Here is a 24,065-nt window from a genome sequence, read left to right on the forward strand (position 1 = left end):
AGTTTTAAAAAGTTCATATTGTACCAAAAGATTTAAATTAAAAATTGACTTTATTTTTTTTAAAGGCCACCCACCTTTCAGGGAGTTTTTTTGTATGAAAAACCAAAATCACTATCATTATGTGTTAAAGAAATCCATGATGGGAGATGCCAGATGGTTCTTCTTGATGATTGATTTAGTAAGCCTATAATCATCTATTTTTCCCCATTTTGAAAGATCCTAAGAAGAGATTTCATACATACAACTGTCAGCTGGTAGGGGGAGGGCCCCTGAGTGGCCAAAACCAAGCATACAAAAAGATCAAAGGAAGGATGATTAATCACATGACTTTCCTGTTATTTTTTTTTTTTTTTTAGTAAACATTCAAAAGTCTGGCACGGTTTCCATTGCTAGGAACAAGATGATCCTAAGAGTGTTCAGCAATAAACACCACTGCTACTGAACAATTATATGCTTTCAATTCAATTTTTAAGTACTCTTACAGCCATGTTCTACATATTGTTACAGCTCTGGGGTTACAGAGTTTGGGGGTGCAAAGGCACTCATAAGTGCTAGAATTAATGAATGGTATAATTTAGATAATATTTGCAGTATTGAAGGGAAGATACCAGGGCCTCACCTGGGATGGAAGTTGTTAAGAAGGACAAAGGGTACTGGAAGCAAGCTATTAATTAGCACATCATGATTTGCATATTATGTTTGTGCTTGTAGCTGAAATCTTACATGAGCTTGAAATCCCTTTCCAGTTCCTCTGCAACTTGTTTTCTTAATACCTTGTGAGGTCAAGTGGTTCTCTTCTGTCCATTTACCATTGGTTTGGTCCCAAACCTGGAATAAGAATTAGTACTGCCAACTGAACTTCCTCCTCTTGCTTTCTCTTAAGGCACTTTGCATATATTATGGGAGCCAAATGCCTGTCCAATTACCGGCTTCCTGACATGTGTATGTTAGTTGCTGTTTATTTTATTGCATTTATATCTTACCTTTCTTCCAAGGAACTCAAGGAAGCATAGAGTGGAAACTGTTGGCTCTTAAAATCAAAAAGTTGGCAGAACACCTTTTAAAGTGATCCCAAATGAGAACGAAAAGGAACACAACTTTGGCAAGGGAAGGCAAGCAGACAATAAGTAATTCAAAAAAGGGCTCAGAGAACATATGGATGAAAACATTACGACCAACAATAACAATCCTTTAAATATATTACAGTGGTACCTCGGGTTACATACGCTTCAGGTTACAGACTCCGCTAACCCAGAAATAGTACCTCGGGTTAAGAACTTGGCTTCAGGATGAGAACAGAAATCGTGCTCCAGCGTTGCGGCAGCAGCAGGAGGCCGCATTAACTAAAGTGGTGCTTCAGGTTAAGAACAGTTTCAGGTTAAGAACGGACCTCTAGAATGAATTAAGTACGTCACCCGAGGTACCACTGTATTAGTAGGAGCCCAGCAGCAGAGGCAGTTGGATGGCAGTAGAATTAAAAGTGTGCTAAAGGAAGAAAATGAGATTGCAGAGAAATGAAATTATTTGCATTTGTTTTCATTGTGGAAAACAGGGCAGAAGCCTGTGCCTGAACTGATGTATCTGGAAGGAAATCTGAAAGACTTAGGCGAATAGTGGTGATGAGAGATGCCTTATTGATAACTCAGAACTAACAATTCACCAGTTCTAGATGGTATCTACCCAACAGTTCTTAAATAACTCAGATGTAAAATTTTCAATCTTCTAACCAATATGAGATTGACATCCATACTTGAATATTTATTTTTATTTATTTTTATTTATTTTATTTACGGCTATTAGCCCATAAACTTGAATATTAGAAAGTGGTCAATGTAACACAAATCTTCAAAAGAGATCTGGGAGAGGGGTGAGAATTCAGGAAATCACAAGCTACTTACATTAACAAGTGTTCTGGGGAAACTGGTTGGAACCATAATTAAATATATAAATTGCCAAGCATATAGAAGAACAAGTATTGCCGAAGAACAGTGGAATGTCAGAGGGATCTGGTTTGCCTCCATGATAACAGGAGGACTAGATAGGCTGACCCAATAGGGTTCTTCTTAGGTTCTTGGGTTAGGGTAAGGCTGAGGGATGGTGACAGGCACAAGGTCACCAGCAAGCTTGATGGCTGAGTGTGAATTTGAACCTGGGTTTCTGCAGCCCTGGTGTGACATTGTAACTACTGCATGACTTGTGTGGCTTCTTGGAGGTTTGCCTTGATCCGTCATTGCCACTGAAGGTCCAAGTGGCTTTGGTGGCTAGAAACATCTTCTGCCAGCTACCGGTTGATCAGCTACAGCTGTTCCTGGGCAGGGATAATTTCCCTGCAGTGACTGACATGCTGGTAATCTGAATTGATTAATGAGACAGTTTGATTACTATGAATATTATGGCAAAGAGGGTCCAGGAGCCCCAACTTGTGCAGAATGCAGCTACTTGGTTACTGAGTGGATTCGATTATCAAGACAGTCCTGAAAGTGCTGCATTGTCTGCCAGTGTTCCACTAGGTGTTTGTGATGGCTTATAAAGCTAGAAATAGCTTGCACCTATACTTAGAGACCTTCTTCCATACCAACCAGCCTCTTGAGTTAAGATAATGAGGAAGGCTTGTTAGTGGCTCCATATGGGAATGGCATCTGTTGTGCAGTAACCAGTGAAAGGGTCTTCTCTGCCATGGTACCCCAATTGTAGAATACCACCCTATTCCAACTGGTTTTACATCTACACTGTTAGGCTTCCCCCAGCAGCCTGAAACATAACTCTTAACCCAGGCACTCTGTATTTGGTTTTCTGTGGATTTGTTATTTGCTATCCTAGTTTCTATAATTTCTGCCCTGTGTGCATTTGTATTGTGGCAAAATATGCATACATATACACACACACATACATATATGTGTGTGTGTTTCATTGTGTCCCATCCCAAAACATTTGGGAAGAAGGGTATATTAGAAACAGAAATGGATTGCTTGTAATTGACCAGTAAGGGTCAATTTAAGAAATCTCTGATCAGTTTCTTTCCTTCAATGATTTGTCTTCAGATTTTTCCTAGAGAGTTGCTGGCATGGTTAAAATGACACACAGTGTATTCCGAGTCTTCTTGAACCTTAACAGTTTCAGATGTTGAGCAAGTCATATGTGCTAGATACCCTCATGCCATCAAGCTGAAATGGAATGGGTGGACAATATAGCTTTCGTTATCAAAGTGCCAACAACCCTAAATCTGCATGCAGTTACAATTGTATGAGGATGGTGTGTGCAGTCCGTAACTTGATATGATAGTGCTGAGCTCTTGCATTTCAGAAATGAAAGAACAAGCCTTTGAGAAATATAATTTACATTGGGAAAGGCTAGGGGATTGCCTTTCCCACACATTTCAGACAACATGTCTTCACAGAATCATAGAATTGTAGAGATGGAAGGGATGAGGGTCATCTACTCTGCTCCCCTGCATTGCAAGAATCTTTTGACCAAATGTGGAGCTCGAACTCCACAGCCCTGAGATTAAGAGTCTACAGGCTTGCCTGTATCTTTGGGGTGACACTGCTTCTTTACCAAATAGCTGTATGTTGAAATCTGAAATTGTATTTACCCCTTTTGCTACCTGTTTGGGAAAGTGTGCTGTAGTGATCACTGGGGTTGAAAGCTCATTTCTTTGCCCATCACATGGTGGCTGGGCTGGCAAATTGCTGTCTCTGAGAGGCAAACTACATGTCGTGGAGTTAGGCGGTGCCGAATTTGTATAAAGTGGGGACATTGTTTCTGTTGCTGGGTCCCTGGAATTATCCGATGTAGTCCAGTAATCCGAACTGAGCCTCATTATTCTGTGAAACGTGGGGCTGCGGACAGGGCACGGATGAGATTCGTCACTTGCATAGGCGTCCCGACCGGCGAGCACAAAGCAGAGGCGATCGAAAGGACGGAGACCTTCACCTCCTCTGACCTCCGAGGAACTCGATTGTAGTCTTTATTGTCAATCAGTCGATGACGGCACCAACGAAATCCCGCCCCTCGAGCTTTATTTCGGACCGCGCGCCTGTCATCTCACACCTCAGCTCTCTTCGGCGCGGGGTTGCGCCACCCCTTTGGGAAAGGACTAAAAAGGCGGGACTTGTTGCATTCCCCGCCCTCCCGAAGAGCGTCTATTGGCGTCGTAGATGGCTGCGGCGTCGCGATTGGTTTCGCTTGTCCAGCCACTCAGAAATCGGATTCGCTGGGCGGTGCGGGCATCTGCCGTGCTCCGTGCCCCCCTCCGCGTCAAGGCAGCCAGCTAGTCAGTCTTTCTTTCTCCTTCCTGCACTTTTGATGGTCCTCCAAAGCGAGTAGCGTTTTGAGCGGCGAAGCGGGGCATCGCTCCCGCGAGGGGTGAGCGGCGTCGGAGAGGCGCTGGAGGGTGGACGACGGGTGAGCCGGGGCAGCGGGCGCTCGCTCGCGCTGAGGGAACTTTTGGTTTCCCCTCTTTCTTTCCTTCCTTTCTTCCCTTGTCCCCCGCCCCCGCCACGAAAAGAGGAAAGAAAAGAATTTGAACGTCGACTGGTTCTTTTTCCGTTGGAAAAGGAGCGTTGGAACGGTTGGAAGGAGCGGGCAGTTCAGTTAACGGCTCGTCGGCATGGAGTGCGGGGGGCTTCCTTTCTCCTCGCGAGGTCGCAGGTTTGAACCACTCCCCGCTCCTTCTCGAGGCAGACCCCCGCCCGTCTCCTCTCCTTTCCCCTTTCTGTTTTTGGGAAAGGCAGGCAGGAGCGCGAGGGAGCTGGCCGCCGCCCTCTGCTCTCGACCTGAGGGGACAACGGGGGAAGCGCCGGCCACGGAGTGGGCGGCGGCGGGTCGCTGTGAGAAACGAGGGGGAGGCCGCTTGGTATCTGGCGCCCCTCGATCTTGCTCGGGACTGTGGGAGGCGGCGGGTATCCGTCCCGTGGCGGGGCGCGACGCCCGCTGGCTGCGGTCAAGGGGGGGGGGGGTCGGCTGGGGATAGTTGGCTCTTCGCGCTGTCCTCGGAGCTCTGCCTGCAATCCGCTCCTTTAATGACTCGAGAGGGAGCCCTATTAATACCAACGGGGCTGATCTACGCGTAAACAAGCCGAGGATGGCGGGGCATCCCAGGGTCAACGTGCAGCTCCGCCGCCGCCGCCTCCTTTTGCTCTGCACATTCCAGAGGGTGTTAGCTGTGCTCGGGCGAGAACAAAAAGGATTCTCGTGGCGCCTTGGAAGGCTGCCGGATAAAGTGGGGCTTTAGACCACGAGCACTTTGCACCGAAACACACCCTTTAAGGTGCCAGCCACAATACAGTACTCCTTTGTTGCTGTTGTTGCTGCTGCTGTCTTTTTTGGCCGTTTCCACGCAGAGGCAACTAGGGGGAAAAAACCAGTGTCCTCACAACTTCCAGAGCGGGTGGCTGAGTTAGTCTGTTGCAGCAAAAAACAATAACCCCAAACAGTCTTGTGGCACTTTGAAGACGGGCACATTTATTGTAGTATAAGCTTTTGCGGAAGAGAGCCCACTTCCTCTACTGCTTGAAGGGTTATCCTTAGCTGGCATATCTAAATGGGGTTGCAGAAGAAGAAGGGTGTGATCATCGAGGTAGTTTTACAGTGCTTTGCCCTCACAGAATCCATGCAGCCCCAAAGTAATGAATGAGGTGGGTGTAGATTTGGTTGATGGTATCTTTGGTTATTAAGGAAAAAAATGAAAGAGTTTTAGTATATAGGCAGTGAAAGCTAGCTGGCACTGAGGACATCTTCATTCGAAAGTTAAATTGTCTGCAACTTGCTGTTTTGCCAAGGAGGCCTAACAAAAACTGTGGAAATAACCGCAAGGGTATTTTTCAAAGCCCAATTATTAATAAAGTGGATAACTGTATATGCATGCTGTAGAAATACGTTCTATCTACCTTGTAATGGAACAGCATTCAGTAACAGTAAGACACAAGTTGCACTGCTGCCATACCATCTATTTCATCACCATTAACAGACATTCTTGCTCTGACTGTCCCTATTGTTTTCACTAATATATTTGCTTTCATCTTATTTTGCTTTTAGGGGTCACTGCCGTGCATCTCAAAATCTTGCTATAAAAAGGAAAGTGTTTCTTTCCTGCCAGAACTTGACTTCTCAAATACTATTGGAAATTGTGCTCAAGAACTCGTATTTTTATTTAAGTACTTAAAACTTTACATGCTTTTTGAAGATCATAACTTAAAATCTGATGTTGCTGTCTTCTGATTAGATAGGCTACCTTCCTGTAATCCTTTTATTACATTTAAATCTGCTTAAGTCTGTTGTGATTGAAGGTAGCTGCGGAGTTGAGATCATTTGTCTCAGTAGATTTTTTTCCAATCTGCTTAACAGGTTCAGGCACATATTTAGTGTTGCAATTTTTAAACCTCTAACACAAACCTTTAAACCTCTGATGCAGAAATTAGTGTTCTTTTTTGTCTCCTTGTGCAATCTTGAAAATACGAATGCTTGCCCTGTGAATGCATTGTAGGGAATTTACACATCAAAAATGCAAATTGTTAATGCAGGCATGGGGGTTTCTGCATTAAAATTTATATTGACTATGCAGATGAAATATATTTTGACACTCATTAAAAGGGTAGAGTGGACAGACAGAATATAGTTATTTTAATGGCTGCTTGTTTTGGCACCCAAACTGCATATTCACTTGACATGCAGTCCAGTCACACACAGAAAATGAAACAGCATTTATGGAGTACATTTCATTGAAGTAGATTTCACTATGATGTTGGCTATTTGCCTAATAGTAACTGATCATGGTAGCCCTCTTATATACAAGGGGTTATTATAAATGGACCCTTTGAAGTTATTATTTTTTTCACTGCCAGTGCAGTATTCCTTACAGAGAATAAGCTTATATAGAATAAGCTTGACTATATTTTACAGTTACATGGGTAGCTCCTGCTTATCTGTTGCCTCTGGTACATATATTCCCACTGTGCAGTGGAGGAATTACTAATTACATTCCACCTTTTTTCCAAAGTGCTCGGGAGTGATGTGCATCAGGGATTGCCAGCATGGTGCCCACAGGCACCAATATGCCTATCCATCAGTGCCCCCCAATATACATAGTTATCCCTCTCCCATTTTGTCCACCAAGTTCAGTGGGAGAGAATTATTTCTTGTAGCTTTGTTGATGAGCCATCGTTTAAAGCTGGGTCTCCCTGTCCTTACCATGGCACCCATATTATTGTACCATGCAATTTAAAAATAATTTTAAAAAAACACTTGAGAGAATGCCCTCAGAGTATTTGGGAGTGGAATGCCTTTACAGTCCTCATAGTAACCAAGTATGTTTTTAAAGATCATGGCACAATGTAAGGTAGGTCATATGAGACACCCCAGGGAATAAATATCCCCCAATCCTGATGTAATTACTAAAATTACTGATGTAATTACTAAAATTAAAACCTTTTTTTTTAGTGGCAAAAGGACCTATAGAGTCTCCAATTGCCACCAGCTGCGAAGTCAAAAGCACCAAAACTATTCTAGAAACAAAATATTATATAGATGCATCTACAAATGTGCCCATAGTACCACTGGAAACTCCAACACCACCACTCATCATCACATAATTGCACAGATGTAATGCCCAACATTAGTAGCACCCATCAGCATAGGGTGCTTGTTGTACAAATGCTATTATAATTGTGCCTTGCCAAGTCCACTTGGTCTCATGCACAGCGCACAAACATACTGTCTGGAAGTGTCCAGATTGCCTCCCTTGTCAGAAGCCACCATGGTTTAATGGGCAGGTGGGCAGCAACTGACCTTTGTAGTTACCAAGTCCTAGAAATTTAATAAATAATAATAACAACAACTGACATTTGTAGTCAACAAGCTTTCTGAGTCATTCGCTCAAACAGGGGTTGAAATTGTCAAATGGAGCCAGCAACAGGAAAGGGTTGCAGCAGCTATAAACAACACCTTTGCCATGGAAAAAGCCACAGCCAGAGAGAAGGAAGGAGCTCCTAACTGCAAGAGATAGCTAGATATGTAGGTCAGTGGGTAGGTGGATTTATGAAAGCTATAGTTCCCTTTCAGAATTCTGCTGTGGGACCACTGATCACAAAGAATGTTTTGCAAAAGAAAAATCATTTGGACTATATTCAGTTGGAAGGAATAGTATTTTATTGGCTAAATTGTTTTTTTTAAACTTTTTTCCTGACTGTATGACTTGGCAGGGAAAAGTGTGAGAAGAAATTCATAGGCTTTTGCATTGTGTATGTGTGGCACACTTTCACTTTTTTTCTAGAACTGTAGCCCTATGGGTTTGTTGTACTAAAAGAAATTATTTTCTGTATACAGTACTTATTTGAAAGTCATCCCATGAAACCCAGTAGGGTTTAGTCCTGAATAGACCTGCATAGGACTAGAAATTCTGTCTCCGGCTCCACCCACCACTATCCCTGCCAACAGATTTTCCTAAGGGAATGTTGCTTTTTAAAGAAAAAAATTGCCCACACCTGTGAAACACCATCAAGGGCTGGTGCTAGAGAAGAATCCCTAGGGAGCTTAGCATCCCTCTTAAAATTTATGTTCCCCTACTAGTGTGTCCCTGTTCTGCCTTCTCTTTTCCCTCTATCTCTTGTCTGTCCCCAGCAGCCTCTTCCAGAGCAAGGATGTTGCTACTGTAGTGGTTATTTTGATTCTTCTAGTTGGTGTAGGATTTGAGAGTGATCCTATCTTTGCCCAATAGGTATAATGCAGTCCTGTAATCTCTTTATTCACTGTAGTATGTGAAGACAGTTCTTAATGCATCCCCAAAACCCATTAGTGTCCCATGTGTTTCACTGGAGTGTGTTTAAATAGTTTGTAATGTTTATTGCTGCAAACTTTATGATGCTACACAAGAGACCCAAGTTAAACAATATTTGTACAACTCTTGCAACTCTTACTATAGCTGATCTTGAAATAGCTACTGTCCTACTGTTTCTGTTCTCTGTCCTCCAGAGTTACCTTCCTACTGACACCAGCTCACGGAGGATGGGGCCTGCTATCATTTTACTGCTTGTAAAACTAACAATATACGTTAAAGCAGTGACTTTGGCTGTATTTATACAGATGATTTTGTTTGTTTTGAACACAGTTTGATTTTTTTTATTGGTACTGAAAGTTGACTCTTTAAAAGAAACATTTGACAATGGCGTATATAATATATGTGGTTTATTTTCCTTCTCTTTGTTTTTGTGGGTTAAAACAAAATAAAATTGCTTTCAGGAAGACTCACCAGGGAGGTTTAAATACCGCACAGGAGAACTTCGCAGGGTTGCTTGTGGAAAACAGACCATAATGTTGCTGTAATTAGTTTGCTTGGCTCTACATTCATACCTCAGTCTGAAGTAGCTTCAGGTTGAGCATTTTCGGGTTGTGCTCCGCAGCGACCCGGAAGTAACGAAGCGCGTTACTTCCGGGTTTCGCTGCTTGTGCATGCGCAGACGCTCAAAATGACGTCACGTTCATGTGCGGAAGCGGCGAATCGTGACCTGCAGACGTGGGTTGCGTTCGTTTCAGGATGCGAACGGGGCTCCGGAACGGATCCTGTTCGCATCCAGAGGTTCTACTGTATATTGCAGTCTTCAGTCATGCTTTGATCCTGCACTGAATTTTTATTCTTCATGAAAAGAACATACAGGTTTTGCTAATTCAGTATAGTCTTAAATACACAACTAGAATATTACATGCAAGTTTTTTGCTCTATATTTATTATCTTAAAGCTTTAATCGGCTATTGTATTTAGTATTTTACATGCATGCCACAAATAATCCTTTAGTTATCAGTGACATTTTTTTCCTATGTAAGACTCAAAATGATGTCATTTTTGGAGTTTGTATTCAATAATTTTATTATGCATAGATCTCATAATTACTACTGGGAAGATCAGAATTAAAGGAACAAACTTTAAATATTATAATTAAATTAACACTAAAGTCAGTTGTCAAACATTTGCTCTGCTAGAAGTAATCTACATTCTGTTCAAAGCAGAAATGTAAATAAAACTATATAAACATTATAAAGCTGTGTAAGAACATTTAATCTCTGTAGTGCATTGCAGCACATTTTATTGATATTTTAAATATTTAATGTGGACAAAAACAGATTTGACATACATGATTCTGGTACCATATATTTGTGAGCTTTTGCTTTCACATAATATTGTATTCGTGGTGGCTCAGTTAAATGCTAGGGTTTGCTTTGCCAATTACATTTGCATAGTTGTTTCTGTACTACTTCTCTTAAGTATGTAATAGTAAGGTCTTGTACAAACATACACGTATGCGTGAAGGTTTCCTCAATGATGCCAAATTACACTGTGAGCCATGTGTATATATTAATGTAATGTTCACTGGTGTTGGTGTACTATCCATAACTCATTTTAAAATTGTGAACGAAGAGCAGATGTAATAACGATTTCCTTAAGTTATTGTAATGCATTATAGCTTTCAAAAGCATGTGATGCATATTTTTATTGTTTTTCTGTAGGAGGCTAATGTTTAATACCCTATTTAAAATTAAAAGTTTCTTTAAAAGTGCCTATTTTGATGCATTTCTATTTGTGGAGGACTAGACCAATCCTATTTTCCCCTCCTGTAGCTGTTGAAGCTTAAGTTGGGGTGCATCCTGTGTGGTTGACCTGAGAGAAACTACTCTGCAAGCTTCTTGCATTTTCTAGCTGGCATAGGGCTGTGTTGCAGAAACCTTGAGTATGGCGCAAGCTGACTGCCCTGTCATTTCTTTCCACTTCTTTGCACTGCATTCCTGTGTTCTGTATAAGGATTTCCCTCCTGTGTTGAAATAGAAGCACTGATAGCACTAGGACCAATCAGGGCCGGATTTAGGTTTGATGAGGCCCTAAGCTACTGAAGGTAATGGGGCCTATATGTCCAGCTGTCCTTTGTCAACAACAAATTGTCACTGTTTTTTGTGTTGAATATATGCTATATGGTAATTTATGGACCTAGTAGGTAACCAAGGCCATTTCAAAGTAATTGTTGGACTGAAACACAATTGGAAATGTACATCCAGGTTGTTTTTTCCTTTCAATTTTTTGGGGGCCCCAAGAGAGTGGCGCTCTAAGCTATAGCTTGTTTAGCTTATACGTAAATCCGGCACTGGGACCAATCTGAGTGCATGGGAAAATGAGGTATTTGGCCTTATAAATCCTGAGCTCAGTTCTGTTCTGTTATTTCTTCATGACAAGTTTGTAAGTGACTGACAAACGTATGATGAATGTTATTGTCTTGCAAATGACCAAGTAGAGAATATTTCCATTTTACTTTCAGATTCACAAATGATGAAAGTTACAATTCGGTACACATGTATTTGGATGTAAACCCCATTTAACTCAGTAGGTCTTTTAAGTTGACATGTATAGGTTTGCATTGGAGCACAGCTACATTTGGCCAAGTAGTTTACTAAGACTTTTTTCTGGGTGAATAAGTTGTGAATCTGGATGGTTCAATTTACTTCTAATTTCTCTCATGGATAATTTGCCTTTCCTAAGCCATGTTCCTCACAAAATATAGTTCTGATCTTTGCCTAATTGCCAAATGGTGCTTCAGAGTCCATTAGGAATACAGATAGTTATAGTCATAAGTGAAAATTGAATCAATAGAAAAACCTTTCAAACTAGAAGTATGAGGGGAAATAGGCTTGATAATTCTTGAAAATGTATGCTGTAAATTGTACAAAATGGCAGGGTGCTGACCACACCCAACTTCTGCTTTTTGTTCTTGAATCAGCATTCTTAGGAGCTGTTTTATAAACAAGCCCTTTGTATGCCTCTGAAATGTGGTAACATTTAGATTATAAGGCTATTTTGCAAGCATATGAAGCAGTTGGCTTTCATATGTTTTCTTTGACTGTCAGTCACTATTTTAATGACAATAAAATGATAATTCTTGTGCTCTGTGATGTGCAGTGTTTGTGAGAGGACTAGAGTATTAAATCAGGGTGGAGTTGGAATAGGTTTTCTGAAACTGTTACAAGTTTGCTCATAGTTCAAGAATGTATGTGGTAAGATTCAAATCTCTGAAAAATGTCTCTTCAGTTTTGTGTTGCACCCTTTGAAAATTATCAGTTTTTCCTTTCTATACTAGTCATATCGTTTTTCTTACAATATTCAACAGTTGGTGAGAATCTTTACATAATTTCATAGTATTTAATATGTAAAACAGTGCTTCAAGATGAAGGTGAAAAGCTTTTCTCCCCTGCAGTATTCACTTTCCTTATTACATTTAGCAAACTTCTAACCTAGTTAGGAGAATTATTGCCTATTTTCTGGCCAGTTTGAAACAATAGAACTGTTTTGGGAACTAAGCAGAAGTTATATGTCTCTTTCTTTTTCTTAAACCCTTCTTTTTCCACTGTTGCACCTCATTATCACCTATGTAGTCTTCTGTAAGACTGTTGGTGATTTACTCCTCCCAAGAATCATGGAAGACTGCAAGTGGTCTTAAATTACTCTTTCGAAATAAACTTTACTATAAAGATTCAAATGACTGAAACATTCACGCAGCGCTTAAACTATAGAACTTGCTGCTACAGGAGGCAGTGATGGCCACCAACTTAGATGGCTTTAAAAGAGTGTTGGACAAGTTCATGGAGAAAACCATCAATGGCTTCTAGCCATGATGGCAATGCTATGCCCCCACAGCTTGAGGCAGTAACATTTCCAAATACCAGGTACTGGAGACTGCAGGAGGGAAGAATACTCTTGTGCTCAGACTCTGCTTGAAAGTTGCCCTTAGGCATCTGGTTGGCAAGTGTGAAAACAGGATGCTGGAGTAGATGGACTATTTAGAAATTATTTCCTAAGTGTATAAAGATGTCTGGAATAAACTCTAGGAGCATAAAAGCAGTAGTCTCAGTAGGCTAAGGCTCCTGTTGTCTTGTTGTTTTTGAATAATAAATGGGTGGTAATTATTACTATAGATTTATTGTGTGTTCCAAATATTAATATGGTATAGTCAGCTTAGTGTGAGAAAACAGCCAAACATTAACTGAAACTGTGACAAGTAAACAGATTAACTGTCTACCAGCAAATACAGCATAAAGTTGTTTGATATAGGCTTAGGTAGATAAAATAAGCTATCACATATCACTATGTTTTTTAAATTTAAAAAGTTGACCTTTTCAATAAAAATATCACTTGGTTTCAATCTGCATGTAGTAGTCTGACTTGAAGCAACTAAAACCATGCTGTTTTGTAACTTCCTGCTGTTGGCACCGAATGGATGTTTGCTTCTGCACTGTATGAACTTCATTTTAATTGTGGATTGTTCATAAATAATTCATCTGATAAAATTAATAGTGCAATTTAACATTATAATGAAAGACAAGGCCTTTCACTTTATCTTGTTATATGTCTTGCATCGGTACCAAATTAATGTAACATTATTTCAAAGTAAGTAAGTATTTTTTTAAAAAATATGTATCTCAGATAAATTTCAGTGGAGTTATATTGGAGAGTCTCAGCTTGATCTTTCATCAATATTTGTTAATCTGTTAACATTTGTTACAGTTTCTACTATTAAGCAAACCAAACTTCTTTGATATAGAATAATCAGTTTGCTATTGTTAGCATTTCTGAGGAACCAAGAATGTTTGCCTTCAGATTTGGTTGGCTTGTCTTCAGTTTCACAGCAGAGCCTATAGAGTGCTGTAGAACTATTTTTTGTGTATGTCTACTTTCTATATTTCAAAAACAGTGCAATGGAGTGGATTTGATTTGGCTTGACTTTATAAGGAAGGATAAATGTGGAAAAGAAAAGTATTTTGGCTGACACACAGCTGTTACAATTGTAAATTGATAGATGACAAATCATATCATATAAATGAACATGCAAATGATTTTTTTCAGCATGATTCCATGCATGAGATTATATATATCATTATTTAACATGGTGCTGCATTGGTCTAGTTTAAATAAATAACAGGAAAAGCTATGGAGTAATTCAGAAAAAATAGTACCATAAATACACTAAAACTTTAGTATTGCCGAGCATATCAGCAGGGATAAGCAATTTCCTGTTCACATTCAGGACTTCCTATGGAGGTAAAGTCTGCGTGACTACCTAATAACATGTACATGAAAATTGATTAGTTCTATTTTTCTCTCCTAATTGCTATAGATCTGAACTTGTGAAATTGACCAAAAGTAGTATGTTGACATCACAATTGCACAACAAAAGCATTCTGCTTTAAATAATACTCTGTTATTTTCTTGAAAAGGTCTTGGTTAGATGACTCATACTCTTTATAAACCACATTATAATGAGCTACTTGGAGAGACACATTTTCTCTTTCCTTCATCTTTTGACAAAGGGATGTGCATTATGGCTTTTTAAGTTGCTTTGAGCCTTTGTAACTATATACCAGAAGAAGAGTAGGGAATGTATAGAACATTCCAAGAAGCTACTAGATAAGGCTGAAATAGTTTCAGTTCTCATATTTATTAAACACAGTTTTCCATAATAGAAAAAGCATTCTAAAGAGTATTTAGTGTTCCTGAATGAGTCACATTTCTCTGCAGTTATAAATATACTTCAGACAAGAGTTCTTGGTTTCTTGTGCTTTCCTGAACAACTCAGAGCTAATGCATCTTAGGCTTCTGGAAATACATGCTGTCATTTCTCCTTTCCCCCCTCCCTCCCCAGACTCTGCAACTAGAATAATTTGAACAAATGGACCCTGATTAGTTAGGTACTTTTGTTGTTTGTTGCTATTTGGTGCTATGAATTTTATATTTTTCATGAACTGGGGTTGGGACTTATGGGAAAAGTTAAGAAAGCAGCCTGTAAAGTCATCAGGCATGACTTTGGGGGTCAGCTGATGTCCATGTCCAGATCTACTACAAAGTTGATCCTGAGTCTGGTTTTATTTATTTCTTCAGTATTCCTAAAGCTCACATTTTCATTTACTGTCTAAGATATTATCAGTGTTTGTACAAAGTAAAAAGGCCTTGATCAAGTGGCCTTCATTACTCTTTACGTGCGTCTCCACTGAACCTAACAACCTGATGTCAAGGTTCCTATGCAACCAAAGACAGCAAAGAGGAAAGTGTTAGGTTGTTTCTTCAGACAGATTCTATTGCTGTGGCTGTCTTCAGTTCCAAGGGAAACAATTTATATTCCACCTTCCAGATTTCATTACATGTCTTCATGAAAATAAAGTTAGCCAAGAAGTAATACTTAGATGAATGATTTTGCATGTTGAGTGCCCTGGGGCTGCTTATACTCCATACGTTTTAAGTACCGGTATATTCCCTTACCAAAAAGTCATAAGAACTGTAGTTTACCTCACAGGGAGCTACAATTCCCAGCACCCATAACAAGCTATAGTTCCCAAGTTTCTTGTGGGGGACAGTGCTTTAAATGTATGGAGTGTGTTGTACCTTAAACTCAGGACTAAAATGATTGGTTGAACTGGGTTCCAAAAGCTTTAACAGAGGTAATTGTTTGGTAATTGTACTTTACACTAGACATCTTCAAATCTTATGGGCTTCCCCCCACTACCAGTAATTTCTGTTGAGTAATTTCATACATGTGGACATTATATGGCTATAAATCTGTGTTTTTCCCATGTAACCAGTGATACTGAGAACCTTAGCATGTCCTTTTGTGGATAGAAATAAAAAAATGGTGGCAGTCTTCCCTATCTGTCAACATAATTGAAAATGTATTGTGTGAAATCTGGTGTGCTGATACTTGGCTACTCTTGCCAGTTTGAGGGGCAGAGTTGATGGTGTCTCATGACTCTCCTCCCAAAAAAAGATTCTGGAAAAATATTGAAATGAAAATGTTATGTACTGAAGTTCTCACCCTGGGCCAGCAGGGGGATACTGTAGATAGTTATGCAAATGAAGGATCGAAAGTAACGTTCAGTGATTGGATAGTTTGTATGCAAATGAAGGATCGAAAGTGACGTTCAGTGATTGGCTAGTTACAGAGTATGGTTACTGTTGCATTCTAGTGGAGTCTATATAAGCAGGCTGACTGAGGTCCTCAGTTCAGTTCTGTTCCAGCTTACAAATAAAGAGCTGCTTTGGAAGAATCGCTGTGTCGTCTGATATGTTCGCCCACAACTTAACAGAAAATATTACACCACTAATTCTACTTCAGCAGACTGTACGTTTGAGAGGAATATATTCATTTTCATATCTTAGCATATAGAAGTTGAGACATGCTTTCATATACCTCTAAAGGTTTCAGAGAATATGTGTATAGTCTGAATATCTGCTGGTCTTCAGTAAAATATAGGTTTCCCCCTCTTCTTAACACTCCAGCATTTAAGATAAAAAAGGAGTTGCATAGCTATGGAAACGGGAGTAAGTGGTTGCATCATAAGGCTATATATCTACTCCTTAGTGGTTCCACTTTTGCAGAAAACAAGTGTATTGCATAATAGTTAAACTTTTTGCTCCAAATCTTTAAGGCTGAAGATTTCAGAACAGATGTTGGAAGATGTTGGCGGTGGACAAAGGGATCGTAGAAGAATGGTTATCGGAATACAAGGTAATAATATATGGTTCCCAAAAATAAATATTCATTTTCAAGAATTAAATGCTAGCAATTATCCATAGTAGTAGAGCCAGTATAGTGTAGAGCACTCGACTGCTTCGACCTGCGGAACTGGCACTGTTATAGGTGCCACATAATACCCGTTCTGCATTAAGAAATCAATCTTTTAATGTGGCAGCACTTACACTTTGGATCTCCCAGCCTACTGATACCAGGCAGGCACCCTCACTGTACTCTTTTTAGCTCCTGCTAAAAATATTTTTTGTTTAGACAAGCCTACCCAGATAACGTGGCATGTTTATGTGTGGTTTGATTGTTTTTAGTTTATTGCTGATTTCCCGCCTCCCCCCATTTTTTTCAAATGTTTATATAATAGTTTTAACTTCTTTCTACCAATACTTTTGTTGTTTTATTCTCTTTGTAGACCACATTTGTACCTTAATCAAGTGGCATATAAAGTTTCTGAAATAGATAAATAAAATCTCTATCTAATTTACGCTTCTTTGCAGCATTACCATTCATACTTTCTTTTTGTCCCATATCACCACCAAATGGCATACATGCACCCTTTCTTGCAAGAACATTGTCCTTCAAACTCTCCCTCTATTCCCCATTTTCTACTTTTCCCTTTTTTCTATGTATATGAATGGCTAGAATATACCTTTACATAAGTTTAGGTGCCAGGCAAAAACGTTTCTCTTTAACCAGGTCTTTGGCTTGGACTGATTAAAATTCTGTGTCCTTTTAAATGAGTTTGTGGGAGGGAGGTTATTGGTCTGTTTGTTTTATTACCGGTATATATTTTGTGTCCTCATTTTGTATTTTTATGTTGTGAACTGCCCTATGATCTTCAGCTGAAGGGTGGTATACAAATTTAATAAATAATTTTTTTATGAGGTACATTTGCCCCCAAGAAAAATACAGCCTGAAAAAATAGGATGAATACCTCATATGAAGAAGGGGGAATAAATATCTTAATTGCAAAGAAACTTATATATTGGCTTACTGTGTCTTAAAATGTTTTGTGTTAGACAGTGCCAGAAGCATCTATACCAAGCTATGCTAAAAATCTGAAAGACAAGAGTTCTCTGGTTTCATCTCTTTATAAAGTTATTCAGGATCCACAAAGTGAGGTAGGTAAATGTGTACAGAATTATAATTGGGGTTGGGAGAACTGTTGAGAATAAATGGTGCATGCTGTTTCACTGCAGCACTAAGTTCTTAAGAAGTGGGCAGGGTGAGCAGAAGTAAGAACACAGAGCACTAAACCTTGTTCTCTTCTTTACGAGACCCTGCTTTAGACCTCTTGTTTTGACTTTCTGTAGATACTACCTTTGTATATTTCAACTTTTCTATGGCGCTGCTAAGACTGGAAATCTGATTTTAAAGAGTACCCTTTTCAGCTGAGAGCCAAACTAGATGTGAAATTAAATGTATCAATAATTAGATGATTATTGGAATTTTGGGAGAGAGTTTTAACTGTTTTCTTTCCCTGCTGCATTTCTGATCAAAGACAGAAATTCACAATGTGCCTATTTCTGATTGAGCAGCTCTGATTGAGTATGGCATAAGGGGAGAATGGGACATACTAATTTAACATTTACAATACAATATTGTTTCTTTTAAGAATTGATAAATTTTGCTTCCTTAAAAAGCGTAGAAATGCATACTGATGTGTTAATCCACTAACAAAATATTTAATGTTTGATTTTGTTTCAGCTGCTAGAACCAGTCTGTCATCAGCTGTTTGAGTTTTATCGTAGTGGTGAGGAACTTCTGCTTCAGTTCACACTGCAGTTTCTTCCAGAACTGATATGGTGCTATCTTGCTGTTTCTGCCAGTAAGGACCTACAAAGCAGTGGCTGCATAGAAGCACTTCTCTTAGGAGTTTATAACTTGGTTTGTATTCACACTTGAGAAATTAATTATTCTCTCTTGGGATAAAGTGCAAATTACAGTGTGATGTCCCGGGGTCCTCTTAACCAGTTAGATCTAAATCTCTGTGACATACTGCTATTAGCAGAAATGATCATGTGGTTTTGTCAGAAAACAAGCAAAAAATCTGGAATATTAACTTGCTCTGGTTTGGTATTCTCTGTATCAACATTAGTTGGATTTAGCAATTGTATTCTGTAGCTTTAGCACAGTGGGATGAAGGAAGCTGTTTTAAAACAGTTGAGCTATGCGGCATTCATCAGTAGGCATTCTTCATATCACATGTTTACCTTCTAAGCTCATTGTGATAGTAGTAGGATAACTCCTCCCTGGAGCGTCCCTCCGACTAAATATTTGGGAGAGTTGCATGATAAAATGGGCTGTGTATTATTCTAAAAGGAAAACAGGGTTGGAAGTAGGTTCCCTGCTTCCTTCTATAGTCTCTCTCCACCCACCCCTCAGTATCTCCTGATGTGGTATGTGAGATATTGGTGGGGAAAGGAGTGGGGGGTTGCTGCAGCAGGAAGCAATCCAAAGTACATCTGATATTGGAGTGGGGGAAGAAAGTATGTGGAGTATCTGCTCTTTGCTGTAGAATTCCCAACACCCTTTTCTTCTGCTTGAAAGTGAAAGACATTGGGAGGAAGGGCAAAGTGGGTGGGTGAGAGAGACTACGAGGCATTATCTTGCTTTCTGTTACAATATAATGGAGCAATAGATTAACAATGTGCCTTTCCTAAACTTTCCTTGGCTCTACTCTGTGTCTTTGGAGGGGGTGGGAGAGGCAAACATGGTCTGTATTCTGGGAAGGCATTTCCATTTCTGTACTCTGATTAATATGCATAAGCATACTAATGAAAAGAATGTGATTAGCTGATACAGTTAATGGCCATCTACCTGAATTTATAACCATGGTAATTACTTTTTCTGTATTAAGCTCAGAATTGGCGTTTAAATGTGGAATGTCTTGATTTTGATGGAGGCTTAAAGGAAACTCATTTCTCAGTTTTCTATCTGTACTTAAAGCAGTAGTCTCATATAATAATAAACAGAGTCTACTTTGCAAAATGCATTGTGTTCATCTTCTGGGTAAGTTTATATATCTTGAGGACAGAGAGATCAGAATAATCAAGGGTCTGTCAAGGGAGCCCCCAAAGTCAAGCAATTTAAGAGATGGCTGAGTCACAGTGCTATGTAAAGCACAAGTGACTTTCAGAACCTATAAAAATGAGTGTGACTATCAGCCATTAATGATAAATAGTTTTCTTTCTCTGTTCCTTGTGATAGAAATCTCTGCTGGATCAAGAGAACTTTCCATTAACTGGTGTATGCTATTAGATATGACCCATAAGATTTATTCAGGACTCTAAAGACGCAAACATATTGAGCAAGATTAGACTTAGTAAATATTTCCACTTGAGTAAAACTTCTAATATGTCAGCTGTCAGATGCTTTTTGATTAGGACATCCTAGATGTTAAGAATAAGAAGATGCTGGATTTCCACATTCATCATCTTGTAAATTCAAGTGTTCCCATGTGCATCCATTTAGTAGCTTTGGGCATAATTAAAGAGCTAATGAGGGATGGGAAGTTCATGCCCTACTCTGTTGCAGTTGTTCAAGTGATTTCTAATCTAAACAAACTTCCATATATTTTTCATTATATGACATAACTTTCTTTTATACCTTACAGGAAATAGTTGACAAAGAGGGGCACAGTAGGGTATTAAGTTTTACAATTCCATCCTTATCCAAACCTTCCATATATCATGAAGTAAGTTTAATAGACACTTCTGTTTCCATATGTGTGTGTAGTTTTGTTGTAGCGTCCCTTGCATGAATGTCATCTGGCCTTGATTTTGTCATCTTAAGGATAAATATTTTTGTTTTAAAAGTCTGCTGGTAGTGCAACTAGTTGCTGTTTCTTACAAAGGCACAAGTGATTAGGGCAAGGATGAACACGAGAGTACCTGGGTTTTGCATGCTGATTAATTTATTGTCCTATGCCCTCCAGGTGTTTAAATTGTCTCCCATCAGCCCCAGGGGGAAATGGCCAGTGGTCAGGGATGATGAGAGCTCTACTACAAAGCATTGGGGGTGGGGATCAGTTTGGGAAAGACTGTTCTAAAAGTATCCTTAATGTGAAATATTTGAAGTAAAATATGATGGGTTTCAGTGTTCTAGAATATATAATGTTGCATTTAAATTATCTGAGAAGTATTGTCATGGTTAAAGTTCTAATGAGTTTCAGGTGTAACTATGTAGAACTATAGGCAAACTCAGCCCTCCAGATGTTTTGAGACTACACTTCCCATCATCCCTGACCATTGGTCCTGTTAGCTATGGATGATGGGAGTTGTAGTCCCAAAACAGCTGGAGGGCCGAGTTTGCCTATGCCTGATGTTGAACCTAGCTTATTTAAAATTATGAAATATTTTACATTAGATTGGTCAGTGGAATAATAAAGCTGAAGATAAAATGAGAATAAAATGTCTGTTGTTGGTTAGAGTTTAAGTGGATGAAAACTGTGATAACCAAAAAATTTGATGTGTTTCAGCGAAACGTTTAGCACTGAAGTATAAGGACACATGATAGCAACAGACCCTCTTGCAAAGTTAGGTCTGTTGCCAAATCCCTAGCTGCAAGGGAAATTGGAAACATAGCACAAGTTGGGCTGAAGGCAGGAGCTGAGCCTACCCCGCCCCCATGTTTTAGCTGGTTTTCTCCTGATGAGGCTCCAATATCAGAGGAAACTCCTGTTAAGGTCATTAGCTCTTTTTAAAAATAGTTTCACTTGGAATTGCACAGGGAAGAGTTCAGCTCCCCTTTTTAACCCACCTGTGCCAGTAAACTGATCTTGTTACCACTCTTAAGTTACTATTGAAGTGGCACAATGAATCTTCTGTACTATATTTTAGTGGCCTTTCCCCATTTTACTTATGAGTGTACTGCTTACCATGTAACATTCAGTTAAATTTTATACTTTTATGTTTGTCAACAATCAGCTGTCTATTTTAGTTTCTTTGTGCTTTTTTAAAAAAAAAATATATTCAGTACTGCTGTTCTTAGTGATGTATTCAAGTATCTGTTTTTCTTAGCCTTCCAGTATTGGGTCAATGGCTCTTACTGAGGGTGCTCTATCTCAGCATGGCTTATCCAGGGTTGTGTATAGCGGACCTCATTTGCAGAGAGAGATGTTAACAGCACAAAACAGGTAAAAATGCATGCTGTTGCTTTCAGTCTTAGACAAAAAAAACCACACTTGGCCACTTATCAACTAGCCTTCCATGTTATCTTCATATCCCACACTTAACAGAACTTTTAATAGTATAGTTTATATGCTAGTGGTATGTTCTTGATAACAGTTCATAATGTGTATCAAGCTGTGTGTATTTTTTCAATGAATCAGAATTCTTTATTTGTTCATAGGTTTGAAGTATTGACATTCCTTTTGTTGCGTTACAATGCTGCCTTAAGCTATATGCCTGCAGTTTCTCTTCAATCTTTATGTCAAATCTGCTCAAGGTAAGTTTTCTTTCTTGGTTGAACTGAGAATAGTATTTTTAAATTGTAATCCTATGGTGTCTGTTCCAATCTGTAGAGCTTGGTACAAGTTAAAACTCCAGTGGGTGATTTCTCATTTCTGGAAATGCATAAGCCAGCTGTTATGCAGGTTTGTCACCATTCTTAGGTGAAACACACAGGTTCCTTGGTACATGGAAAACAGTAATCTAAAAGAGGAGGGCAGGTGCTTCAAACAGTACTTTTGGATCCCACCCCTAAACAGGATCGCTGTCTCTCCACATTTGGCCAGTGTAAAAGAAGAATGGGTATGCAAGAGAGCTCCCTGTAGGGGAAGTCATATTCTTGAGAGGTAGGCGACCCTGCTCATCACATTTAGTCCATAAGGCTAATCCTAATAAGGATCTGCCCCATGGAGTCCAAACAATTCCCCACCCTGAATCAGTCAGATGTACACTCAAATTCCTAAGTTTAATTAATTGGTTTGTCAGACTATTGTATCCAAGGCAAAGCTCTTCAGGAATCCTGCTGGAATCTTTTATGAGCTGGATTGCTAATTAATAGAAATATGACCAGATAAGAGCAATGTTTTGGTTTGTAGGAGACAACTCTGAAAAGATGGAATTGGCTAGTTAGATGCACTCTTATTTGACCTAAAAAAGGAACATGCATTTCAGGATTCTTTTATACTTTTCAACATAAACTGCACACTTTATTTCCTCTTTTTAACACACAATCAAGCAATCTAAAATAACAATACTAATACTAATTATATTCTTTTAGGATCTGTGTTTGCGGATATCCTCGTCAACAAGTAAGGAAATACAAAGGCATAAACAGCAGGATTCCAATTTCCTCTGAATTCATGGTGCAGATGTTAACTGGGATTTATTATGCTTTGTAAGTTCAGGAAATGTTATGTCCTATATTTAAAAACTAATAGTACATCACTGGTTGGACAGTGTACATAGTGCATAATGCTCATTTACATGACAGAGTCCAGTGATCCTACGGGTGCTGTCACAAAAGATTTTGGTTTCTGAAAGTTGTATCTTACCTTTCTGTAAAACATAATGATTGACTCTATAGGAACCTTAAGACATATGTCATTGTGCCTAGAACTGTCTTTCCCAGGAAGGGGTACAGCTTGGAACTGTTCTGCTCAGGTTCTGCTTGCGGAGCTTCCCATGGGCATCTGATTGGCCACTGACCTGATCCAGCAGGGCTATTCTGATGTTCTCATGGAGCACCAGCCATGTTTGAGTAAAGTTACCATCTGGGCATCCAGAAGCAGTGGCAGACCAAGCAGCACTTTAGATGTGCTCCTTTACACCAGGTTTATCCAATTCCAGGTCCTCCCATTATCTCTGACCATTGGCCATGCTGGCTGGGGATCACCAGACAGAGTTAATGACTAGAAAATATCATTGTAAATATCAGTGTTTCCAAATAGCTTCTATTATTTATTGAATACATATTGTTGTGCATTTTATTTCTATTATGATAAATGATTCATCCAGATGGGTGATGTTGAAATGAATAATCATTATAATCAGTTCTGATTTTGTGTCTCTGCTAACTTTCTAGTTATAATGGAGAATGGGATCCAGCTCGTAAAGCAATGGATGATATTTTATACAGAGCACAACTGGAGTTATATCCAGAACCACTGTTGGTAAGCATCTTGTGTTAAATTCTTCTATAGCATTTGTACATTTTATTTAAAACATTTATATCCTCATTTCCCAGCTCATATGAACTTACCAAAGTAATGTAAGCTAAAATATTAAAAACAATCTTCCGTAACAATTAAAAAGCAAATCATAGGCAATAAAACCTTCCAGAAAAAGAGAAAATATTGGAGAAGAAAACAAATTGGACACTAATCTGGCCATGTATTTGCTAAAAGCACAGGCAGAGTAGGAACCAGATGGATATCCTCAGAGAGGGAGCTCCATAACCTGGGAACTACTGTGGTAAAGGCAATCTCCCTCATTACCACCCTCCATACATCTAATAGCAACAGGAGATATCAAAGTATCTTCTCCAGTGATCCAAGTGGATGGGTAGCTT

At 39.3% G+C, this 24,065-nt stretch overlaps 1 protein-coding gene across 18 annotated transcripts in view; it reads left to right on the forward strand.

Moving 5' to 3' along the window:
- Nucleotides 1-24,065, forward strand: part of HYCC1 (hyccin PI4KA lipid kinase complex subunit 1) — a 51,522-nt gene that overhangs the window by 15,176 nt on the left and 12,281 nt on the right. For 5 of the 18 annotated variants that reach the window (XM_083578711.1, XM_083578721.1, XM_083578714.1 and 2 more), the window contains 8 exons: nucleotides 16,450-16,529; nucleotides 17,567-17,668; nucleotides 18,255-18,434; nucleotides 20,164-20,244; nucleotides 21,569-21,684; nucleotides 21,900-21,995; nucleotides 22,776-22,892; nucleotides 23,580-23,667. In XM_083578711.1, the coding sequence (XP_083434837.1) occupies nucleotides 16,479-16,529; nucleotides 17,567-17,668; nucleotides 18,255-18,434; nucleotides 20,164-20,244; nucleotides 21,569-21,684; nucleotides 21,900-21,995; nucleotides 22,776-22,892; nucleotides 23,580-23,667 (831 nt within the window). In that variant the 5' untranslated portion in view covers nucleotides 16,450-16,478. Of the gene's footprint in view, nucleotides 1-4,140; nucleotides 4,405-4,532; nucleotides 4,651-11,301; nucleotides 15,816-16,107; nucleotides 16,530-17,566; nucleotides 17,669-18,254; nucleotides 18,435-20,163; nucleotides 20,245-21,568; nucleotides 21,685-21,899; nucleotides 21,996-22,775; nucleotides 22,893-23,579; nucleotides 23,668-24,065 lie in introns of those variants that run through there. The other 13 variants (XM_083578708.1, XM_083578713.1, XM_083578718.1 and 10 more) reach the window with 7 other exon arrangements.

This window comes from Podarcis filfolensis (genome assembly GCF_964270895.1).
Source record: "Podarcis filfolensis genome assembly, chromosome: 12".
NCBI classification, from domain to species: domain Eukaryota; kingdom Metazoa; phylum Chordata; class Lepidosauria; order Squamata; family Lacertidae; genus Podarcis; species Podarcis filfolensis.